This window comes from Saccopteryx leptura, chromosome 3 (assembly GCF_036850995.1).
Source record: "Saccopteryx leptura isolate mSacLep1 chromosome 3, mSacLep1_pri_phased_curated, whole genome shotgun sequence".
NCBI lineage: Eukaryota > Metazoa > Chordata > Mammalia > Chiroptera > Emballonuridae > Saccopteryx > Saccopteryx leptura.
Window position 1 is genome coordinate 158,892,176 of NC_089505.1, and position 18,410 is coordinate 158,910,585.

The 18,410-nt window shown below is 36.0% G+C and overlaps 1 protein-coding gene across 6 annotated transcripts in view; it reads right to left on the bottom strand.

Annotated features, from left to right (window-relative positions):
• The window catches only part of TTLL7 (tubulin tyrosine ligase like 7), a 200,455-nt gene that overhangs the window by 84,434 nt on the left and 97,611 nt on the right, over window positions 1-18,410 (bottom strand). For all 6 annotated transcript variants that reach the window (XR_010750278.1, XM_066376654.1, XM_066376649.1 and 3 more), the window contains one exon: window positions 3,219-3,305. Coding sequence is in view for 5 of the 6 variants with exons in the window: in XM_066376654.1 (XP_066232751.1) it covers window positions 3,219-3,305 (87 nt within the window). In the remaining variant the exon portion in view is untranslated. The remainder of the gene's footprint in view (window positions 1-3,218; window positions 3,306-18,410) is intronic.

The window sequence follows — 18,410 nt, forward strand, 5'->3', positions numbered from 1 at the left end:
AGCAAGGTATTTTTCACATCTAACTCACTGTTAACATTTTTACAAATAAAAAATTTTAGTTAATTATCCACTTTCCAAATTGGTTATGTCCTTTCTCAGAAGATTCCTAACTATGTGACACATAGGGTCCGGCCACAACCGACGACGTTACTTTTTATTGCCTATGCTACATTTTTTAAAAATGTGATATAATGTAAACTCAATATATGAATATTTTATGGGACTGGTGTTTGCAGAAGGGTAAATCTATAAAATTCAAAATGCCATGTTATTATGTTTCAATATCTGCATTAGAATCACTTGTTTCCAAACCTCCCAATCAATGTGTTTCCAAGGCCAGCTAAAGGAATAAGATGAGGGAAATGGGACAGCTTTACTTTAAAGGAATACACACAACCAAGAACAAAACAGGTTTGGAATTTAGTCATTTCAAGAGAAAATTTACTACACACACCATATGCCTCTTATTCCTGCTGGGAAAAGTTCCCACAGTGGTAAACAAGTTTCTTGTTTTCTGTTAAATCAAACAAAGATGTTTTGATGTAGCACACACACAATAATAAATCCTTGGTTACCATGGGATTTCACTGAAATGAAGTATATCTTCTCATGTAACAGTGTAGGATGAAAAGTAAAGAGGAGAACAGAATTTCATGAAGTGCCTGGAATACATAGTAGGCCAGAGCACGATCTTCTAAAAGTTATTGGCTTTGCAAAGGATGAAAAATAACCAAAGGAGGAAAGTAGTTTAATACACTACACTACCACTTGTGTTTAAAAGTATGTTCTCCTTTTGATAGTCTAATATTGACTGAGCACTAACATGTTTAAAGATATATATGCATAAAAACATTTACCAGTAACACAATCATCAAACAGCTTGACAGCCTTGGAGAATGTGAATTTCTGGGAAAAGGATAAGTCTAGCATACCCAGAAGAAACATGGCGCCATCGGCTTGCTAGTAATGCCTTCCTTCATGTAAGATTTGAGGTTTTTTAAGGAGCTTGACTACATAATGAGTTATTTTTAAAGAATCTCAATGGAAAACAAATGGCTGTGTCAGATATGCATTGAGACTTTTTGACTAAAACACTGTTCAAGTAATAAGTCACAGCAGATTAACTCTAAACAATGACTTGACTACAAAATAAAATTTGTAAACTAGCACTGAATTATGACACAAACCATATTACTTACTTTTATGTCCAATTTTATATTTAACTGGGTCACAAATAAAACAATATATGACTGGTATAAAGAATAATAAAACAAATACCCATGTATCTACTACTCAGCTGAAGAAAAAAAAATGCTAATACTATTTTTGTGGTATTATTTTTGTAGTTAATATTTTTTAGATTCTCAAATAAGTAAAAAAAATATTTCTCCTAGTATAACTTTCATTTAACCTTGATTATCTTCAATAATTCTTTATTCTTCTACCAGTAAAGACACTGGAAATCAGTGTTTGAAATGTGATATCATCCCTCTAAAAGAGAAAGTGTGCTTTGAAGTTTAGCTCACTCCACACTCTCAGTGTATATAAAAATTTATAAAAATACTTTTATTTCATACTGATTATGCAGCTTTCAATCACTTTGAAATATCACCAGCATTAATTAACTACAGGAACTAGCTTGGCTGGGTAGCTCGGTTAGTTAGAGCATTGTCCAGATAAGCCAAGGTTATGGGTTCAATCCCCCAGTCAGGGCACATACAAGAATTGACCAATGAATGCATAAATAAGTGCAACAACAAATCTCTCTCTCTCTCTCTCTCTCTCTCTCTCTCTCAAATCAATAAATTAAAAAAAATAGCCTATAGGAACTAACCAATTCATTTCAACAAATACATTATTAGTTCTTATGACTGCCTGGAATATAGGCGTTAAAATATAATGTAAATTCTGTCCTCCGGGAGTTTTATTTGGATAATAACTCTTATTTGATGAAGCAAAGGAAAATATAAGAAAGTAGAAGGCCACTTCAGGGCCTTTGTATTTATCATCCTCCCGTAAGTATGGTGCCCCCAGGTTGTCTCACGTCTGCTTTGCTGAACTACATAAATATGAAGCTCAGAAACTTCCCAATATTTTCAAAGTGAAGCAATGACTCATGAAGGCATTCACTTTTACAGATACTCTAAAATACATTTGTTCCCAAGGAATTAGTAATGAAAGCTCCTACAATTCTTCAATACAGAATATGTAATTCAGAAGAACAGGATCCTTGACATCCAAGATCCCTGGTCTCCACCAGATACACCTCTCTCCCCAGGTTCACCATGCACCATTTCACTCTCCAAGTACCTTCCACTGAAGTCAAATCAATTTCTTTATGTTTCTCTAACATCCTATACAGTGCATAACTTCATGTCACTGCCTTTAATGTTCTCTCTGCCCCAAACATCCTTCCATCCATCTTAAATGTTATAGCACTATTGTTTTTTTTTTTAACTGAGAGGAGGGGAGATACAGAGACAGACTCTCACATTCATCCTGACCAGGATCCACCTGGCAACCCCCATCTGGGGTCGATGCTCAAATCAACTGAGCTATCCTCAATGTCTAAGGCAGATGCTCAGACCAACTGAGCTATCCTCAGAGCCTGGGGCCGACATTCGAACCAATTGAGTCACTGGCTGCAAAAGGGAAAGAGAGAGAGAAGGGGGAGAAGAAGGGAAAGAGAAGCAGATGGTCACTTCTCCTGCATGCCCTGACTGGGGACTGAGTTTGGGACATCCATATGCCAGGCCAATGCTCTATCCACTGAGAAAACCGACCAAGGCCATTACTACTCATTTTTAAAAACCCAGTTCAAATGGCATTTATGAAGCCATCCATCATCACCCTTTCTTCTCTATGCTGCTATATATAGCACTCTCCACTCCCCTTATTACAATATTTGCCACAATATACCATGGTTTTGGGTTCACCTATCTGCTCTTCCACTAGGTCCCTATGACACATTCAACAAATTTAACTAACGTTTTTGAGAACCTACTAAGTTCCAGATGCTGTATTAGTTGTGTGAGAGAATTTGCACATTTGTATTAAGGCAAACATGAAATTATTTGTTACAACTGCTTTATAAATATTTTATATGGTACAGCAGAAGGGGGGGGAAGGAAAACCTAAGTCTAACTAGGGGAGTGAAGAAGATTTCCCTGTACTTTGTAGCATCTACTGTGATACTAAGACAGGTAGAGGTCCTGTACCTTTGGTCCTCGAGGCCTGGAACTTTTGCCCATCAATTTTTCATCATCAATTTCACATTGTTCCAGAAGATCCAAAATATCTTCCTCCTTAAAAGATATTTAATTAAAACTGTGATCAACAATGGATTCTAGAATTTTTCTAAGTTCATTAATCTTGTAAAATAGTGTACAAGTATTCCTAAAACTAGTTAATAAAGACTGTTCAGATCAAATGAGTAATAAAGGATTATGCAAACTCTTAAAAAGTTTTTTTCACTAAAATCTGACAATATAAATAATACATTGCTGAAATTTATTATGTATTATCATAAACATTGTGTCTTTATGTTTTAGTACACTATTAAAATCTAAGAGTAAAATAATTCGGACAACTTAAAATTTCTAAAATCACTTTAATTTTCCATATCACAATTTCATCAATCATTTCTATATTGATCATTGCAAAATACTATTGCAACTTGACAGAAAACTGATGACTGGCCTAACAGTCAGCAATCTAATGTTAGCACTTGTTTAATGGGCAAAATTTAATAAAATTTTTAAAACTTTAATTATTGCATAAGAGTATCTATAACTTTATAAAAAGTTCTATTCTATAGACTTAATACCTTCTCTTAACCTCTTCTAGAGTCATCTTGGATTCAAAGGAAAGTTACAAAACCATAACACCCAAGTGAATGTTGAGCAAACCAAAGCAACAGGAATATAATAGCTATACTGAAAGAATAATCAACAGCTTCACTGAGCTATTTCTTCAAGCTATAAAAATATCACATTTTATGATTTGTATTTCAGTGTCTCTTTAAAAAAAAAGGTTTCTGAAAAAACAGGAAATCTCACTGTGCAATAGCAATTTGTAAAATAAGTTACTCTTAATACCAATCCAAAAAAGTTTAGCTATTAAAATAATAAAAGGTTCTTGCTATAAAATTTGATTAAATAATAATTCTACAATAAAATTCAAGGCATAGGATAGTTAAAAAGAAATGCATCTAATTCTGCTTTTGTTTAGGAGAAAGGTCATAAATGAAAATACTTTTATCATAACAGCTAGAAAAAGTCAGCTAAACTAAATAATCATATTTTTAAGACATTGGAAAGCTGTGGATAAAAAGTAGTATTTAGGAACTAAATATCAGAGAGGGTAAAGTTCTTCCTAAGTTGGCAGAGATGACTGACTGGAGTCCTCTGTCATGTCTGCACAAAGATGGAAAAAGATCATGTCTAGAAGAGGCTGTGATATAAAATCCAATTGAGTTTCCTGTGGCCATGTGAGCTAGCGTAGCATCTAGAGGAGCCCCACAGAGCTGGATCTCTTCACCTGCTGGGTCTCTCCGATAGCAATTTGAGTAAGTATGAAGTGATGCAGGAGGATGGAGGCATGGATGGAAAACCGAAAACACTTCTCTGTAGTCTTACAGTACTTAGATACTAATAGAGAAGGAGGACTAAAATAAATAGGGAATAGATTTCACCCTCAAGGCACTTGAAACCACAAGTAAACTAAAACTATTACAACCTGGCTTGAACCCAGTTCAACCTTTTTTATTTTAATTTTATTTTTTAATTGAAATGTATTTGACATATAATATGTAAATTTAAAGAAACAACATATGGATTTGATACATTTTTATATGGTAATATTTCCATTGTAGCAATACTTAACTCCTCTATAATTATAATTTCCTTTTTGTAAATGAAATAACTAAGATCTAGTCTCATAGCAAGTTTAATGATTATAATAAAATAGCATTGTCTATATTCACTATATTGTGCATTAGATCTCTAAGACTTATTTACTACTATTTGCAAGCTTGTATCTTAAATAACATTTCTCCTATTCTCCCACTCCACTATCCAGCCTGTGGTAACCAAAAATTTACTGTTTTTACTTTGCTTTTTTAAATTCCATGTGTGTTATCATACAGTACTTGTCATTCTATCTGACTTATCTCACTTAGCATAATGTCTTCAAGGTCCATCCATGTTGTCACAAAGGGTAGAATTTCTTTCCTTCTCATCACAGAATAATATTCCATTGTACGTATACACCACATCATCTATATCCACTCATCTTAGGTTGTTGTCTTCCACAGCAGCTGAGCCAATTTATATTCCCACCATGAGTGTGCAAGAATTCCCTTTTTTTCCCTGTCTTTGCCAATACTTGTTACTCTTCTCTTTTTGATGACAGATAGTCTAACAGGTGTAACGTGACTTATCATTGTGGTTTTAATTTGCATTTCCTTTATGATTAGTAATATGGTCACGCTTCATATATCTGTTGGCCATTTGGATATCTTCTTTGAAAAAAAATGTCTATTGTGTTCCTCTGCCCATTTTTAATCAAATGGGATTCTTTTGGTTATTGAGGTATATGAATTCTTAATATGTTTAACAACTCCTTATTATTTATATAATTTGCAAAAATATTCTCCTATTCTCTAGGTTGTATTTTCATTTTTTTGTTTGTTTATTTTGCTGTGTAGAGCTTTTAAATTTGATGTAATACACCTTGTTGATTGTTCCTTCTCTTTAACTTTCTTTGATTCAAAGAAAGTAGCCACTTACTCTACCACCTTGTAAGAAGAAAGATTATGGCTTCTTTTGGAGAAAATAATATCACTTCATCTTTATGATTCTTTTATACACAATATCGGTCAAATAAGCAAAAATTATAGGATACTCAAAATAACAAAAAATGTGACCCATAACCAAAAGGAAAAAAGTCAATTAAAGCAGGTCCATAAATAATCCATATATTAAAATATCAAAGATTTTTAAATAATTATTAAATACATGTTGCAGAAAGCAATGAAAAGGGGAGCAAAAGGAATAAAAGATGCAGAACGTTACCAGAAAAACAAAAGTTTTAAAAATCCAAATAGATATTCTTGAGTTGACTAATATAATTTAAAATTAAAAAGTGATTGGGGCCCTGGCCGGTTGGCTCAGTGGTAGAGCGTTGGCCTGGCGTGCGGAAGTCCCGGGTTCGATTCCCGGCCAGGGCACACAGGAGAAGCGCCCATCTGCTTCTCCACCCCTACCACTCTCCTTCCTCTCTGTCTCTCTCTTCCCCTCCCGCAGCCAAGGCTCCACTGGAGCAAAGTTGGCCTGGGCGCTGGGGATGGCTCCATGGCCTCTGCCTCAGGCGCTAGAGTGGCTCTGGTCACAACAGAGCGATGCCCCGATGGGCAGAGCATCGCCCCCTGGTGGGCGTTCCAGGTGGATCCCGGTCGGGCACATGCGGGAGTCTGTCTGACTGCCTCCCCATTTCCAACTTCAGAAAAATACAAAAAAAAAAAAAAGTGATTGGGTTAGCTCAATGGCAGTCCAGACACAACAAATATATGTCCTGAAACATACAGAGAGAAAAAAAGTGAAAAAGAGCATCAAAGATTTATGGGATGTTGTCCAATGATCTAATTTATGTGTAACTAGAGCCCCATAAAAGAGAGATAATATAGAAAGCACAGCAGAAATATCTGATGGAATAATGAAAGAAAATTTTCCCAAATCAATGAAAGACATTAATCCATGTCTCCAAGTTGATAAAACCACAAGCAGTGTAAATACAAAGAAAATCACACAGAAAGTCAAAACATTGAAAATAAAAGAAAAAGCTGTCAGGACAAAAGATATATTACATTCAGAGGAAAAACAAAAACAATAATGGCTGAATTGTGAATAGAAGCCAGAAAACAAATAAATGACATCTTTTAAAAGTACTGAAAGGGAGAGTAATGGCGGGGTAGGAAGCGATACCGATAAATCTCCCCCAAAACTCAACAAGATCTTCAACCAGAAACAGAAAAACCTATACTTGGAGCCTCCAGATGCTTCGCAATACACCCAAAGGTATGGTCGAGCGAAAAATTGGCTAAATATATAACCAAACCCCGAAGGAAATAGGGAGTAAGAAATGCTCCACCTTCCTCACTAACCTAAACAGGGCGGCTTTCTCTGGTAACTGTGAATATAGAAACTGAGGCAGGCAAAGGGGGTGAATAGATCTAGGCTGTGGCACAAACGGCCGAACCAGGCTGTGGCACGGAGATCCAAGTCAAGGAAAAACTGATCCTGTGGCAACCCGGGCAATACAAGCTAACACTCGCGCCAAACCCAAACAAAGAAAGACAAGCAGGGCAGCCATTTTACCCGATCTCCTGGTCAGCGCGCACGCAGTTAGTGGGCGAGAGATTTCTTCCTAAGCCCCGGGAGTGGGTGCCCATGTTACCCCACAGAGAGGCAGAGTCAGAGGCCTTTCTGTGGGCCGAAAGCAGAATCTCTGGGCAGCCCCAGCGACCTGGGAAAGCCGCACAAGGGAGGGAGCGAGAACTAATTCCAACGGTGGAAATTTTCCGTGCTGGTGGGGGTTTCACTCAGAGGGAAACGTGGCCGGCCTCATATCCTGGTCTGCACATGCAGATAGCGAGAGATTCCTCCGAGTGCCTCGGCAGTGCGCACCCGTGTTATCGCACAGAGGGGCAGAGTCAGGGGCCTTTGTGTGGGCCAAAGCGGACTCTCAGGCCGCCCCAGCGCCTTGCAAAAGCCGCGCACGGGGACGGAGCGAGAGCCAATTCCAACGCTGCAACTTTTCCATGCGGTTGGGGGTTTCACTCAGAGCGTGAGACTGCTGGCCGGATATCCTGGTCTGCGCGAGCAGATAGTGAGCGAGAGTTTCCTCCAAGTGCACTGGAAGTGGGCGCCCGCCTGTGTTACCGGACAGACTGGCAGAGCCAGAGGTCTTTGAGTGGGCGGAAACCCCGCCTGATTATGCTAGCAGCTCTGACTGACTGAGCCTTACCCAGAGCCCTGTGCTGAGTGGAAATAGAGTGGGGAGTTGCCAGCTCTTTGAGCCTCTTACTATCCAGGCAGAGGCAGCAGCAACCCCATAGCTGGATTATCAGGCTACTAATTGAGGAAGGAAAGACTAGGAGAAAGGCTCCAGGAACACGGACTCTCTCACTGTCAGAGCCTATAAATGCTAATGAGCCTCGACTGCCAACGAGACTAAAGCACAATACATGACATTGCCATAGAGACTTATCAACTGCAAACCTCTACCTGAGCGTGCCAAAGGGGCAGAACCCGGGGTACAGAGTCACTGACCAGGAAGAGGGAGAGAAAAGAAAAAGCAAGAAGATAACCTCTCAAAATCAAGAATAATCTGCAGACTTTATAACCTATCCCATTTTATTATATTTGTTCGTTTGTTTCTCTTATCTTCATTATTGATATTTTTTTTTTTCCTCCAATTTGGCCGATTAACTCTCTACCGGTCTTACTCTCTCCTCTCCTTGAACTACACTACCCATAAGTGTTACATCTCCCATTATCTTTTCTCTACTCTTCCTTTCTCTCTATGAGGGTTGCACTCCAAAACCCTTAACTCTCTCTCTCTCTCTCTCTCTCCTCTTTTTTCTTCTTTCTTCTTTTAGTGGTTCTCTCTTTTTTTCTCTCTCTCTCTTTCTTTTCTCCCTCTATATTAGTTTCTTCCTTTCTCCTTTACATCTCCTCTCATTCAAACCTCAATAACAAACAAATTATCTTATCTGGGACTCAAACATATGTTTGTGGCATTTTAGGGGGTTTTTACTTCACCTTTTTAACTCACTAGCAGTGCTCCCATCCCTGGCTCTCCATTTTATCTAGTTCTTGTTCCACTAAATACAATAGTAATTTTTAATTTGTCCCCCCATTTTTCTGTTTTCCTCTTATTCCTCTTATCATAACTCTTAGAAAACCAACACCTAAAAGCAAATCATTTTATTCTTGACCCAAATTTTTTCCTTATTTGCTTTTTGTGGGTCCATACCCCCTTCTTTTTTCTTTTTTTTTTTCTTTTTTTTTGCCCCTTTATTACTTTTCCCCAATTCAGGCCCTCCATTACAGGCATTGTTTGTTATAATTCACAGTTCACCACAAGATTTTCTCAAGAAAGAGGGGAGAGGAGAGGAAAGAAAAAAAGGAGGGGGGGAATAATTTCCTTTTTTTAAAATTTTTATTTTATTTTATTTTTCTTTATTTCATTATTAATTTTAAAAAAAAAAAAACAACAACTCTTCGATTTTTTATTTTTTTAACTTTTTATTCTTTATTAAATCTCATTAATACTATCAACAAAACCACCCTCAGATGCCATTAAGGAAGAGAAAATCAAATATCATGGATACAAAAGAAAGAGAGGTAACACAGCTAGATGAGGAAAAATCTATGGAGACAAAATTTAATATATTGGAAACCTTGGAGCTAAATGACAGAGAATTCAAGATAGAAATCCTAAAAATCCTCCGAGATATACAAGAAAACACAGAAAGGCAATTTAGGGAGCTCAGAAAACAACACAATGAACACAAAGAATATATGTCCAAGGAAATTGAAACTATAAAAACAAATCAAACAGAGATGAAAAACTCAATTCACGAGCTCAAAAACGAAGTAACAAGCTTAGCTAATAGAACAGGTCAGATAGTAGAGAGGATTAGTGAAATAGAAGACAAGCAACTTGAGGCACAACAGAGAGAAGAAGAAAGAGACTCAAAAATTAAAAAAAAATGAGATAGCCCTACAAGAATGATCTGACTCCATCAAAAAGAATAACATAAGAATAATAGGTATATCAGAGGGAGAAGAGGGAGAAAATGGAATGGAGAACATACTCAAACAAATAATAGATGAGAACTTCCCAAGCCTGTGGAAAGAACTAAAGCCTCAAGTTTAAGAAGCAAACAGAACTCCGAGTTTTCTTAACCCCAACAAACCTACTCCAAGGCATATCATAATGAAATTGACACAAACCAACAGCAAAGAAAAAATTCTCAAGGCAGCCAGGGAAAAGAAGAATACAACATATAAAGGAAGGCCCATTAGATTATCATCAGACTTCTTAGCAGAAACTCTACAAGCTAGAAGAGAGTGGACCCCAATATTTAAAGTCCTAAAAAAGAGAAACTTTCAGCCATTAATACTATACCCATCAAAGCTATCCTTCAAATATGAAGGAGAAATAAAAACATTCACAGATACAGAAAAGATGAGGGAATTTATCATCAGAAAACCCCCACTCCAGGAATTACTAAAGGGGGTTCTCCAATCAGATACAAAGAACAAAAAAAAACAGAGCCACGAGTAAAAGCTCCAAGAAGAACACAATAAAACCAAATTTAAACTGTGACAACAACAAAAAGAAAGAGGGGGAGAAGATGGAGATTAACAGTAGCAAAGGACGATGAAGTGCAAAAGTACTCACAAAATAGTTCGCTACAATGAACAGGGTAGGGACTCTTTTCATTACTCAAAGGTAACCACCATTGAAAAAACCGCCACAGAAGCACATGAGATAAAAAAGATAGCAACAGAGGAAAGATGTATGGAATACAACCAAATAAAAACAAAAGATAGAAAAACAAAAGAGAAGGATCAAACAAGACACAAAACTAACAGAAAGCAAGATATAAAATGGCAATAGGGAACTCACAAGTGTCAATAATTACACTAAATATAAATGGATTAAACTCACCAATAAAAAGGCACAGAGTAGCAGAATGGATTAAAAAAGAAAATCCAACTGTATGCTGCCTTCAAGAAACTCATCTAAGTAACAAGGATAAAAACAAATTCAAAGTGAAAGGCTGGAAAACAATACTCCAAGCAAATAACATCCAAAAAAAAGCAGGTGTAGCAATACTCATATCGGATAATGCTGACTACAAGACAGGAAAAGTACTCAGAGACAAAAATGGCCATTTCATAATGGCTAAGGGGACACTGAATCAAGAAGACATAACAATTCTTAATATATATGCACCAAACCAAGGAGCACCAAAATATATAAGACAGCTACTTATTGATCTTAAAACAAAAACTGACAAAAATACAATCATACTTGGAGACCTCAATACACCACTGATGGCTCTAGATCAGTCATCCAAACAGAGAATCAACAAAGACATAGTGGCCTTAAACAAAACACTAGAGCACCTGGATATGATAGACATCTACAGGACATTTCATCCCAAAGTGACTGAGTATACATTTTTCTCCAGTGTACATGGATCATTCTCAAGAATTGACCATATGTTGGGCCACAAAAACAACATCAGCAAATTCAGAAAAATTGAAGTTGTACCAAGCATATTTTCTGATCATAAAGCCTTGAAACTAGAATTCAACTGCAAAAAAAAGGAAAAAAATCCCACAAAAATATGGAAACTAAATAACATACTTTTAAAAAATGAATGGGTCAAAGAAGAAATATGTGCAGAGATCAAAAGATATATACAGACTAATGAAAATGACAATACGACATATCAGAATCTATGGGATGCAGCAAAAGCAGTGATAAGAGGGAATTTCATATCACTTCAGGCATATATGAACAAACAAGAGAGAGCCCAAATGAACCACTTAACTTCCCACCTTAAGGAACTAGAAAAAGAAGAACAAAGAAAACCCAAAACCAGCCGAAGAAAGGAGATAATAAAAATCAGAGCAGAAATAAATGAAATAGAGAACAGAAAAACTATAGAAAAAATTAATAGAACAAAGAGTTGGTTCTTTGAAAAGATCAACAAAATTGACAAACCCTTGGCAAGACTTACCAAGGAAAAAAGAGAAAGGACTCATATAAACAAAATCCAAAATGAAAGAGGAGAAATCACTACGGACACCGTAGATATACAAAGAATTATTGTAGAATACTATGAAAAACTTTATGCCACTAAATTCAACAACCTAGAAGAAATGGATAAATTCCTAGAACAATACAACCTTCCTAGACTGAGTCAAGAAGAAGCAGAAAGCCTAAACAGACCTATTAATAGAGAAGAAATAGAAAAAACCATTAAAAACCTCCCCAAAAATAAAAGTCCAGGCCCTGACGGCTATACCAGCGAATTTTATCAAACATTCAAAGAAGACTTGGTTCCTATTCTACTCAAAGTCTTCCAAAAAATTGAAGAAGAAGCAATACTTCCAAACACATTTTATGAGGCCAACATAACCCTCATACCAAAACCAGGCAAGGATGGCACAAAAAAAGAAAACTACAGACCAATATCTAATGAATACAGATGCTAAAATACTAAACAAAATACTAGCAAATTGAATACAACAACATATTAAAAAAATAATACATCATGATCAAGTGGGATTCATCCCAGAATCTCAAGGATGGTTCAACATACGTAAAACGGTTAACGTAATACACCATATCAAAAAAACAAAGAACAAAGACCACATGATCTTATCAATAGACGCAGAAAAGGCTTTTGATAAAATACAACACAATTTTATGTTTAAGACTCTCAACAAAATGGGTATAGAAGGAAAATATCTCAACATGATAAAGGCCATATATGATAAACCATCAGCTAACATCATCTTAAATGGCACTAAACTGAAGGCTTTCCCCCTTAAATCAGGAACAAGACAGGGTTGTCCACTCTCTCCACTCTTATTTAATGTGGTACTAGAGGTTCTAGCCAGAGCAATCAGACAAGACAAAGAGATAAAAGGCATCCATATTGGAAAAGAAGAAGTAAAGGTATCACTTTTTGCAGATGATATGATCCTATACATCGAAAACCCCAAAGAATCCACAAAAAGACTACTAGAAACAATAAGCCAATACAGTAAGGTCGCAGGATACAAAATTAACATACAGAAGTCAATAGTCTTTCTATATGCCAACAATGAAACAATTGAGAACGAACTCAAAAGAATAATCCCCTTCACGATTGCAACAAAAAAATAAAATACTTAGGAATAAACATAACAAAGAATGTAAAGGACTTATATAATGAAAACTATAAACCATTGTTAAGGGAAATCGAAAAAGATATAATGAGATGGAAGAATATACCTTGTTCTTGTGTAGGAAGAATAAATATAATCAAGATGGCTATATTACCCAAAGCAATATACAAATTTAATGCAATTCCCATCAAACTTCCAATGACATTTTTTAAAGAAATAGAGCAAAGAATCATCAGATTTATATGGAACTATAAAAAACCCCAAATAGCCAAAGCAATCCTAAAGAAAAAGAATGAAGCTGGGGGCATTACAATACCTGACTTCAAACTATATTATAGGGCCATGACAATCAAAACAGCATGGTATTGGCAGAAAAATAGACACTCAGACCAATGGAACAGAATAGAAAGTCCAGAAATAAAACCACATATATATAGTCAAATAATTTTTGATAAAGGGGCCAACAACACACAATGGAGAAAAGAAAGCCTCTTCAATAAATGGTGCTGGGAAAACTGGAAAGCCACATGCAAAAGAATGAAACTGGACTACAGTCTCTCCCCCTGTACAAAAATTAACTCAAAATGGATCAAAGATCTAAACATAAGACCTGAAACAATTAAGTACATAGAAGAAGACATAGGTACTCAACTCAGGGACCTGGGTTTTAAAGAGCATTTTATGAATTTGACTCCACAGGCAAGAGAAGTGAAGGCAAAAATTAATGAATGGGACTACATCAGACTAAGAAGTTTTTGCTCAGCAAGAGAAACTGATAACAAAATAAACAGGAAGCCAACTAAATGGGAAATGATATTTTCAAACAACAGCTCAGATAAGGGCCTAATATCCAAAATATACAAAGAACTCATAAAACTCAACAACAAACAAACAAACAATCCAATAAAAAAATGGGAAGAGGATATGAACAGACAGTTCTCCCAGGAAGAAATACAAATGGCCAACAGATATATGAAAAGATGCTCATCTTCTTTAGCTATTAGAGAAATGCAAATCAAAACTGTAATGAGATACCACCTCACACCTGTTCGATTAGCTATTATTAGCAAGACAGGTAATAACAAATGTTGGAGAGGCTGTGGAGAAAAAGGGACCCTCATACACTGTTGGTGGGAATGTAAAGTAGTACAACCATTATGGAAGAAAGTATGGTGGTTCCTCAAAAAACTGAAAATAGAACTACCTTATGACCCAGCAATCCCTCTACTGGGTATATACCCCCAAAACTCAGAAACATTGATACGTAAAGACACATGCAGCCCCATGTTTATTGCAGCATTGTTCACAGTGGCCAGGACATGGAAACAACCAAAAACCCCGTCAATAGATGACTGGATAAAGAAGATGTGGCACATATACACTATGGAATACTACTCAGCCATAAGAAATGATGACATCGGAACATTTACAGCAAAATGCTGGGATCTTGATAACATGATACGAAGCGAAATAAGTAAATCAGAAAAAACCAGGAATTGCATTATTCCATACGTAGGTGGGACATAAAAGTGAAACTAAGAGACATTGATAAGAGTGTGGTGGTTACGTGGGGGAGGAAGGAATGGGAGAGGGAAAGGGGGAGGGGGAGGGGCACAAACAAAACTAGATAGAAGGTGACAGAGGACAATCTGACTTTGGGTGATGGGTATGCAACATAATTGAATGACAAGATAACCTGGACTTGTTATCTTTGAATATATGTATCCTGATTTATTGATGTCACCCCATTAAAAAAATAAAATTATTATATAAAAAAAAAAGTACTGAAAGGGAAAAGAAAAAAGGTCTACTAAGATAGAATTTTATAACCAGTTAAACTATTTAAAATGAAGGCAACATAAAAGTCCATTTCAGTTAAAAAAACAACAACAATAACAAAGAGAATTTATGCTAAAAGGAAAGATGGGAAGGGTGACCCTGTCAGAAGCATGAATTAGGATGAAATGAAGAACACAAGAAAGTATAAATATGTGGGTAAATATGAAACATTAATTAAAAAACTATTAAAGCCCTGGCAGGTTCGCTCAGTGGTAGAGCGTTGGCCTGGCGTGTGGGGGAACCGGGTTCGATTTCCGGCCAGGGCACATAGGAGAAGCGCCCATTTGCTTCTCCACCCCCACCCCCTCCTTCCTCTCTGTCTCTCTCTTCCCCTCCTGCAGCCAAGGCTCCATTGGAGCAAAGATGGCCCGGGCGCTGGGGATGGCTCCTTGGCCTCTGCCCCAGGCGCTAGAGTGGCTCTGGTCGGTCGCCGCAGAGCGGCGCCCTGGAGGGGTAGAGCATCGCCCCCTGGTGGGCAGAGTGTCGCCCCTGGTGGGCGTGCCGGGTGCATCCAGGTCAGGCACATGCGGGAGTCTGTCTGACTTGACTGTCTCTCCCCGTTTCCATCTTCAGAAAAAAAAAAAAAAAAAACTATTAAAGACCACTTAGTGCTTAGAAAACAATAATAACAATATTTTAAAGACTAACATATATAAAAGTAAAATATGTGGAAACAGCACAAAGTCTAGAGAGAGACACCAAATAAAATTAAACTGTTAGGGTTCTTATGTGGTCTGTGAAGTAGTAAAAATACTAATTCAAGTAGACTATTATGATTTAAGAATGCATATTGTAATTTCTTTTTAAAAATCCATATTATGCTGCTAATATAACTAAAAATCAACGGTGAAGGTAAAATAAGTTTTAAAACTGACTTTTCCAAAAGAATAAATAAAGGAAGCAAGAAAAGGAATAACAGATGGTGTAAACAGAGGGAAAAAAGCAAAAGGCAGACATAAACCCAACTATACCAATAATTCAGATTAAAATGACTTAAAGACATACTCTGGATTTTCAAACAAATATAGCTAACAATACGCTATTTACCAGAGGTAGTATAAATATAAGAACACGGGTGAGTTGAAAGTGAGTGGATAGAAAAGATAAGTCATTCAAACAGTAACTAACCATGGGAAAAAAAACTAGTGTGGCTCTAGAAATCATACAAAGTTAAATTTAAGACAAAGAATGTTACCCAAAAGAAAGATAAATAGTTCACAATGATAAAATAGAAAAGGTGAATTCATTAGGAAGACACTTTCATAAATTCAAAGAATATGAAGCAAACACTAACAGAACTAAATCCACAAATCTTTCTCAGTAATTGTTACATCAAATAAACCAAAAAATATAAAAGGATATAGAATATTTAAACAACACTAATAGCCAAATTTATTTAAATGACATGTATAAATTTTTACAACCAAACCTGTAGTACACATGTTGTTTCCAAGTAGACTTGGTACATTTGCTAAAATAAGCAAGTGAGAAATAAAGCAAGTCATTTTATAAGACTGAAATGAGAATGTTTTCTAACACCAATCAACTAAACCAGAAATCCCTACCAAAATTAAACTACAAAATTGTAATGTATGGAAATTAAGTAACCACATCTAAATAACCAAAATAAACATCAGAAAATAACTTGAAATGGCAGTTTATAAAAATACAATATATAAAAATTGCTAGATACAAGTGCAATATACAAAAATAATCAGATATTTATATCCTGGCAACAAACCAAAAAAATTTTTTAAATATTTTTTGGCAACAGTAGCAAAAAAAATCAAATACTTAAGAATAAACTTAATGCAAGGTACAAGAACTGTAGAGAAGAAGCTACAAACACAGCTGAGCAATTCGAGACCCAGATAAATGTAGAGGTGTGCCGTATTAATGGGCCAGAGACTCAGTACTGGCATTTCCCCAGAAATTGTTTCACAGATTCCTCACAGTCCCAATTAAATCCCAGCAGCCTCTTTTTAAAAAAAGATCCTTAAGATGATTCTAAAATTTACAGTATATAGATTATAATACCTAGAAAAGCCAAGAGTTAAAACAAACAAAGACAAATTGATGGTTTACATTACCTGATTTCAACAATTATTACAAAACAATAGTAAAGAAAGTATAATGTTTGTTTAACAATAAGCTCACGGGCTAATGGAACAGGGCAGACAAAGTGATGACATTTAAACTAGATTTTGAAGGACAGAGGTAGAAAGGGAATTAAGTTTTAAACCCTATTTACTATATGCAAGTACTTTAATAGACTATTTTAATTTACCTCAATTTTATTTTCACAACTAACCTGACAAATATAGTAGTTTTAATACTACTATTTTAATGATGAGAAAACTAATGATGAAATAGTTTAGCCTAATTTTACAAAATTAACATGTGGGGAAACTCGAATTTGAATCTAAGTCTACCTGGCTCCAAAGGTTTTCTACTAGAAAACACAGGGGTGGAGAAGCAGAGTAATGAGAAGATGGAATAATAGCATTATAGAACAGATGAAGAAAAATAAAAAAAGGTCTCTCACTGTCTTGGTCAAGAAAAACAAAAGGACCACAGAACATAATTCTAATGGTAAAACATTTACAGATGTCAAAAGAGGAAAATTTGGAGGAAAAAATAATTTGGTGTACAGTATGTTCCTTCTGCTTCTGTCTCTTATGTCTAGACAGTTTGAAAGTGGCTTTATAACTTGTTGTGGAATTTGAGTAAAAAGACCACATTTATCATGATCTTTTAATCACTTATTATAACAGTGTATCCAATATATATCACTGTGGGGAGATGTTAAATAATATAAAGTACAAACAGTTTCAATTGGTCCACATAAAGATATTTGCCCAATGGGACATTAGTAAGAATAATGAAAGCAGAGGCTTGATTAGCACTTACACACTGGGCTTGTCCTCTTGAAATCCTCCCTTTTGGAACCTCAAGCTAACAATATTAAGAGATCTGGCTACCTTGCTGAGAGACCATGCAGAAAGAAAGTGACACCTGCCAGCTCCCAAGATGTTTCAGCTACCTCAACTGAGGCTCCAGACATGTAAGTGAAGCCATCTTGTATATCCAGCCCCAGCTGACCTTTCAGATAAATGGGGTAACTCATACTTGATTTACTCCAAGCAAAACAAGCAGAAAGAACTACTCATGTGAGCCCAGCCAAAAGTGCAGAATAATGAACAAAGAAAGTGGTTTATTATGCTGCAATATATAACTGATAGAACTCTTAGTAAGGTAAACAGATCACTGTGTGTGGGGTCAGGGAATGTTTGCGGGTATGCACGTATATTTTTATTACTTCTCATATGCCAGGTCTATGAGGTATAAGGGAAAAAATACTGTATAATGTTAGTTATAACATAAATAATAGGAGTTTCACAAACCACTTGATAAATTTAATAATTTTTTCTATTCAGCTATATATACACATTTGTTATAAGACATGTATGTTCCAATAGATTGGTATTACAACATGATATCAACATTCTCTATTGCATAAATTGACCTATTAGACATCTTATTTTTGAAATATCTTGGCTGGTTTTGAAATGTTACCAATTATTAAAATGGAAG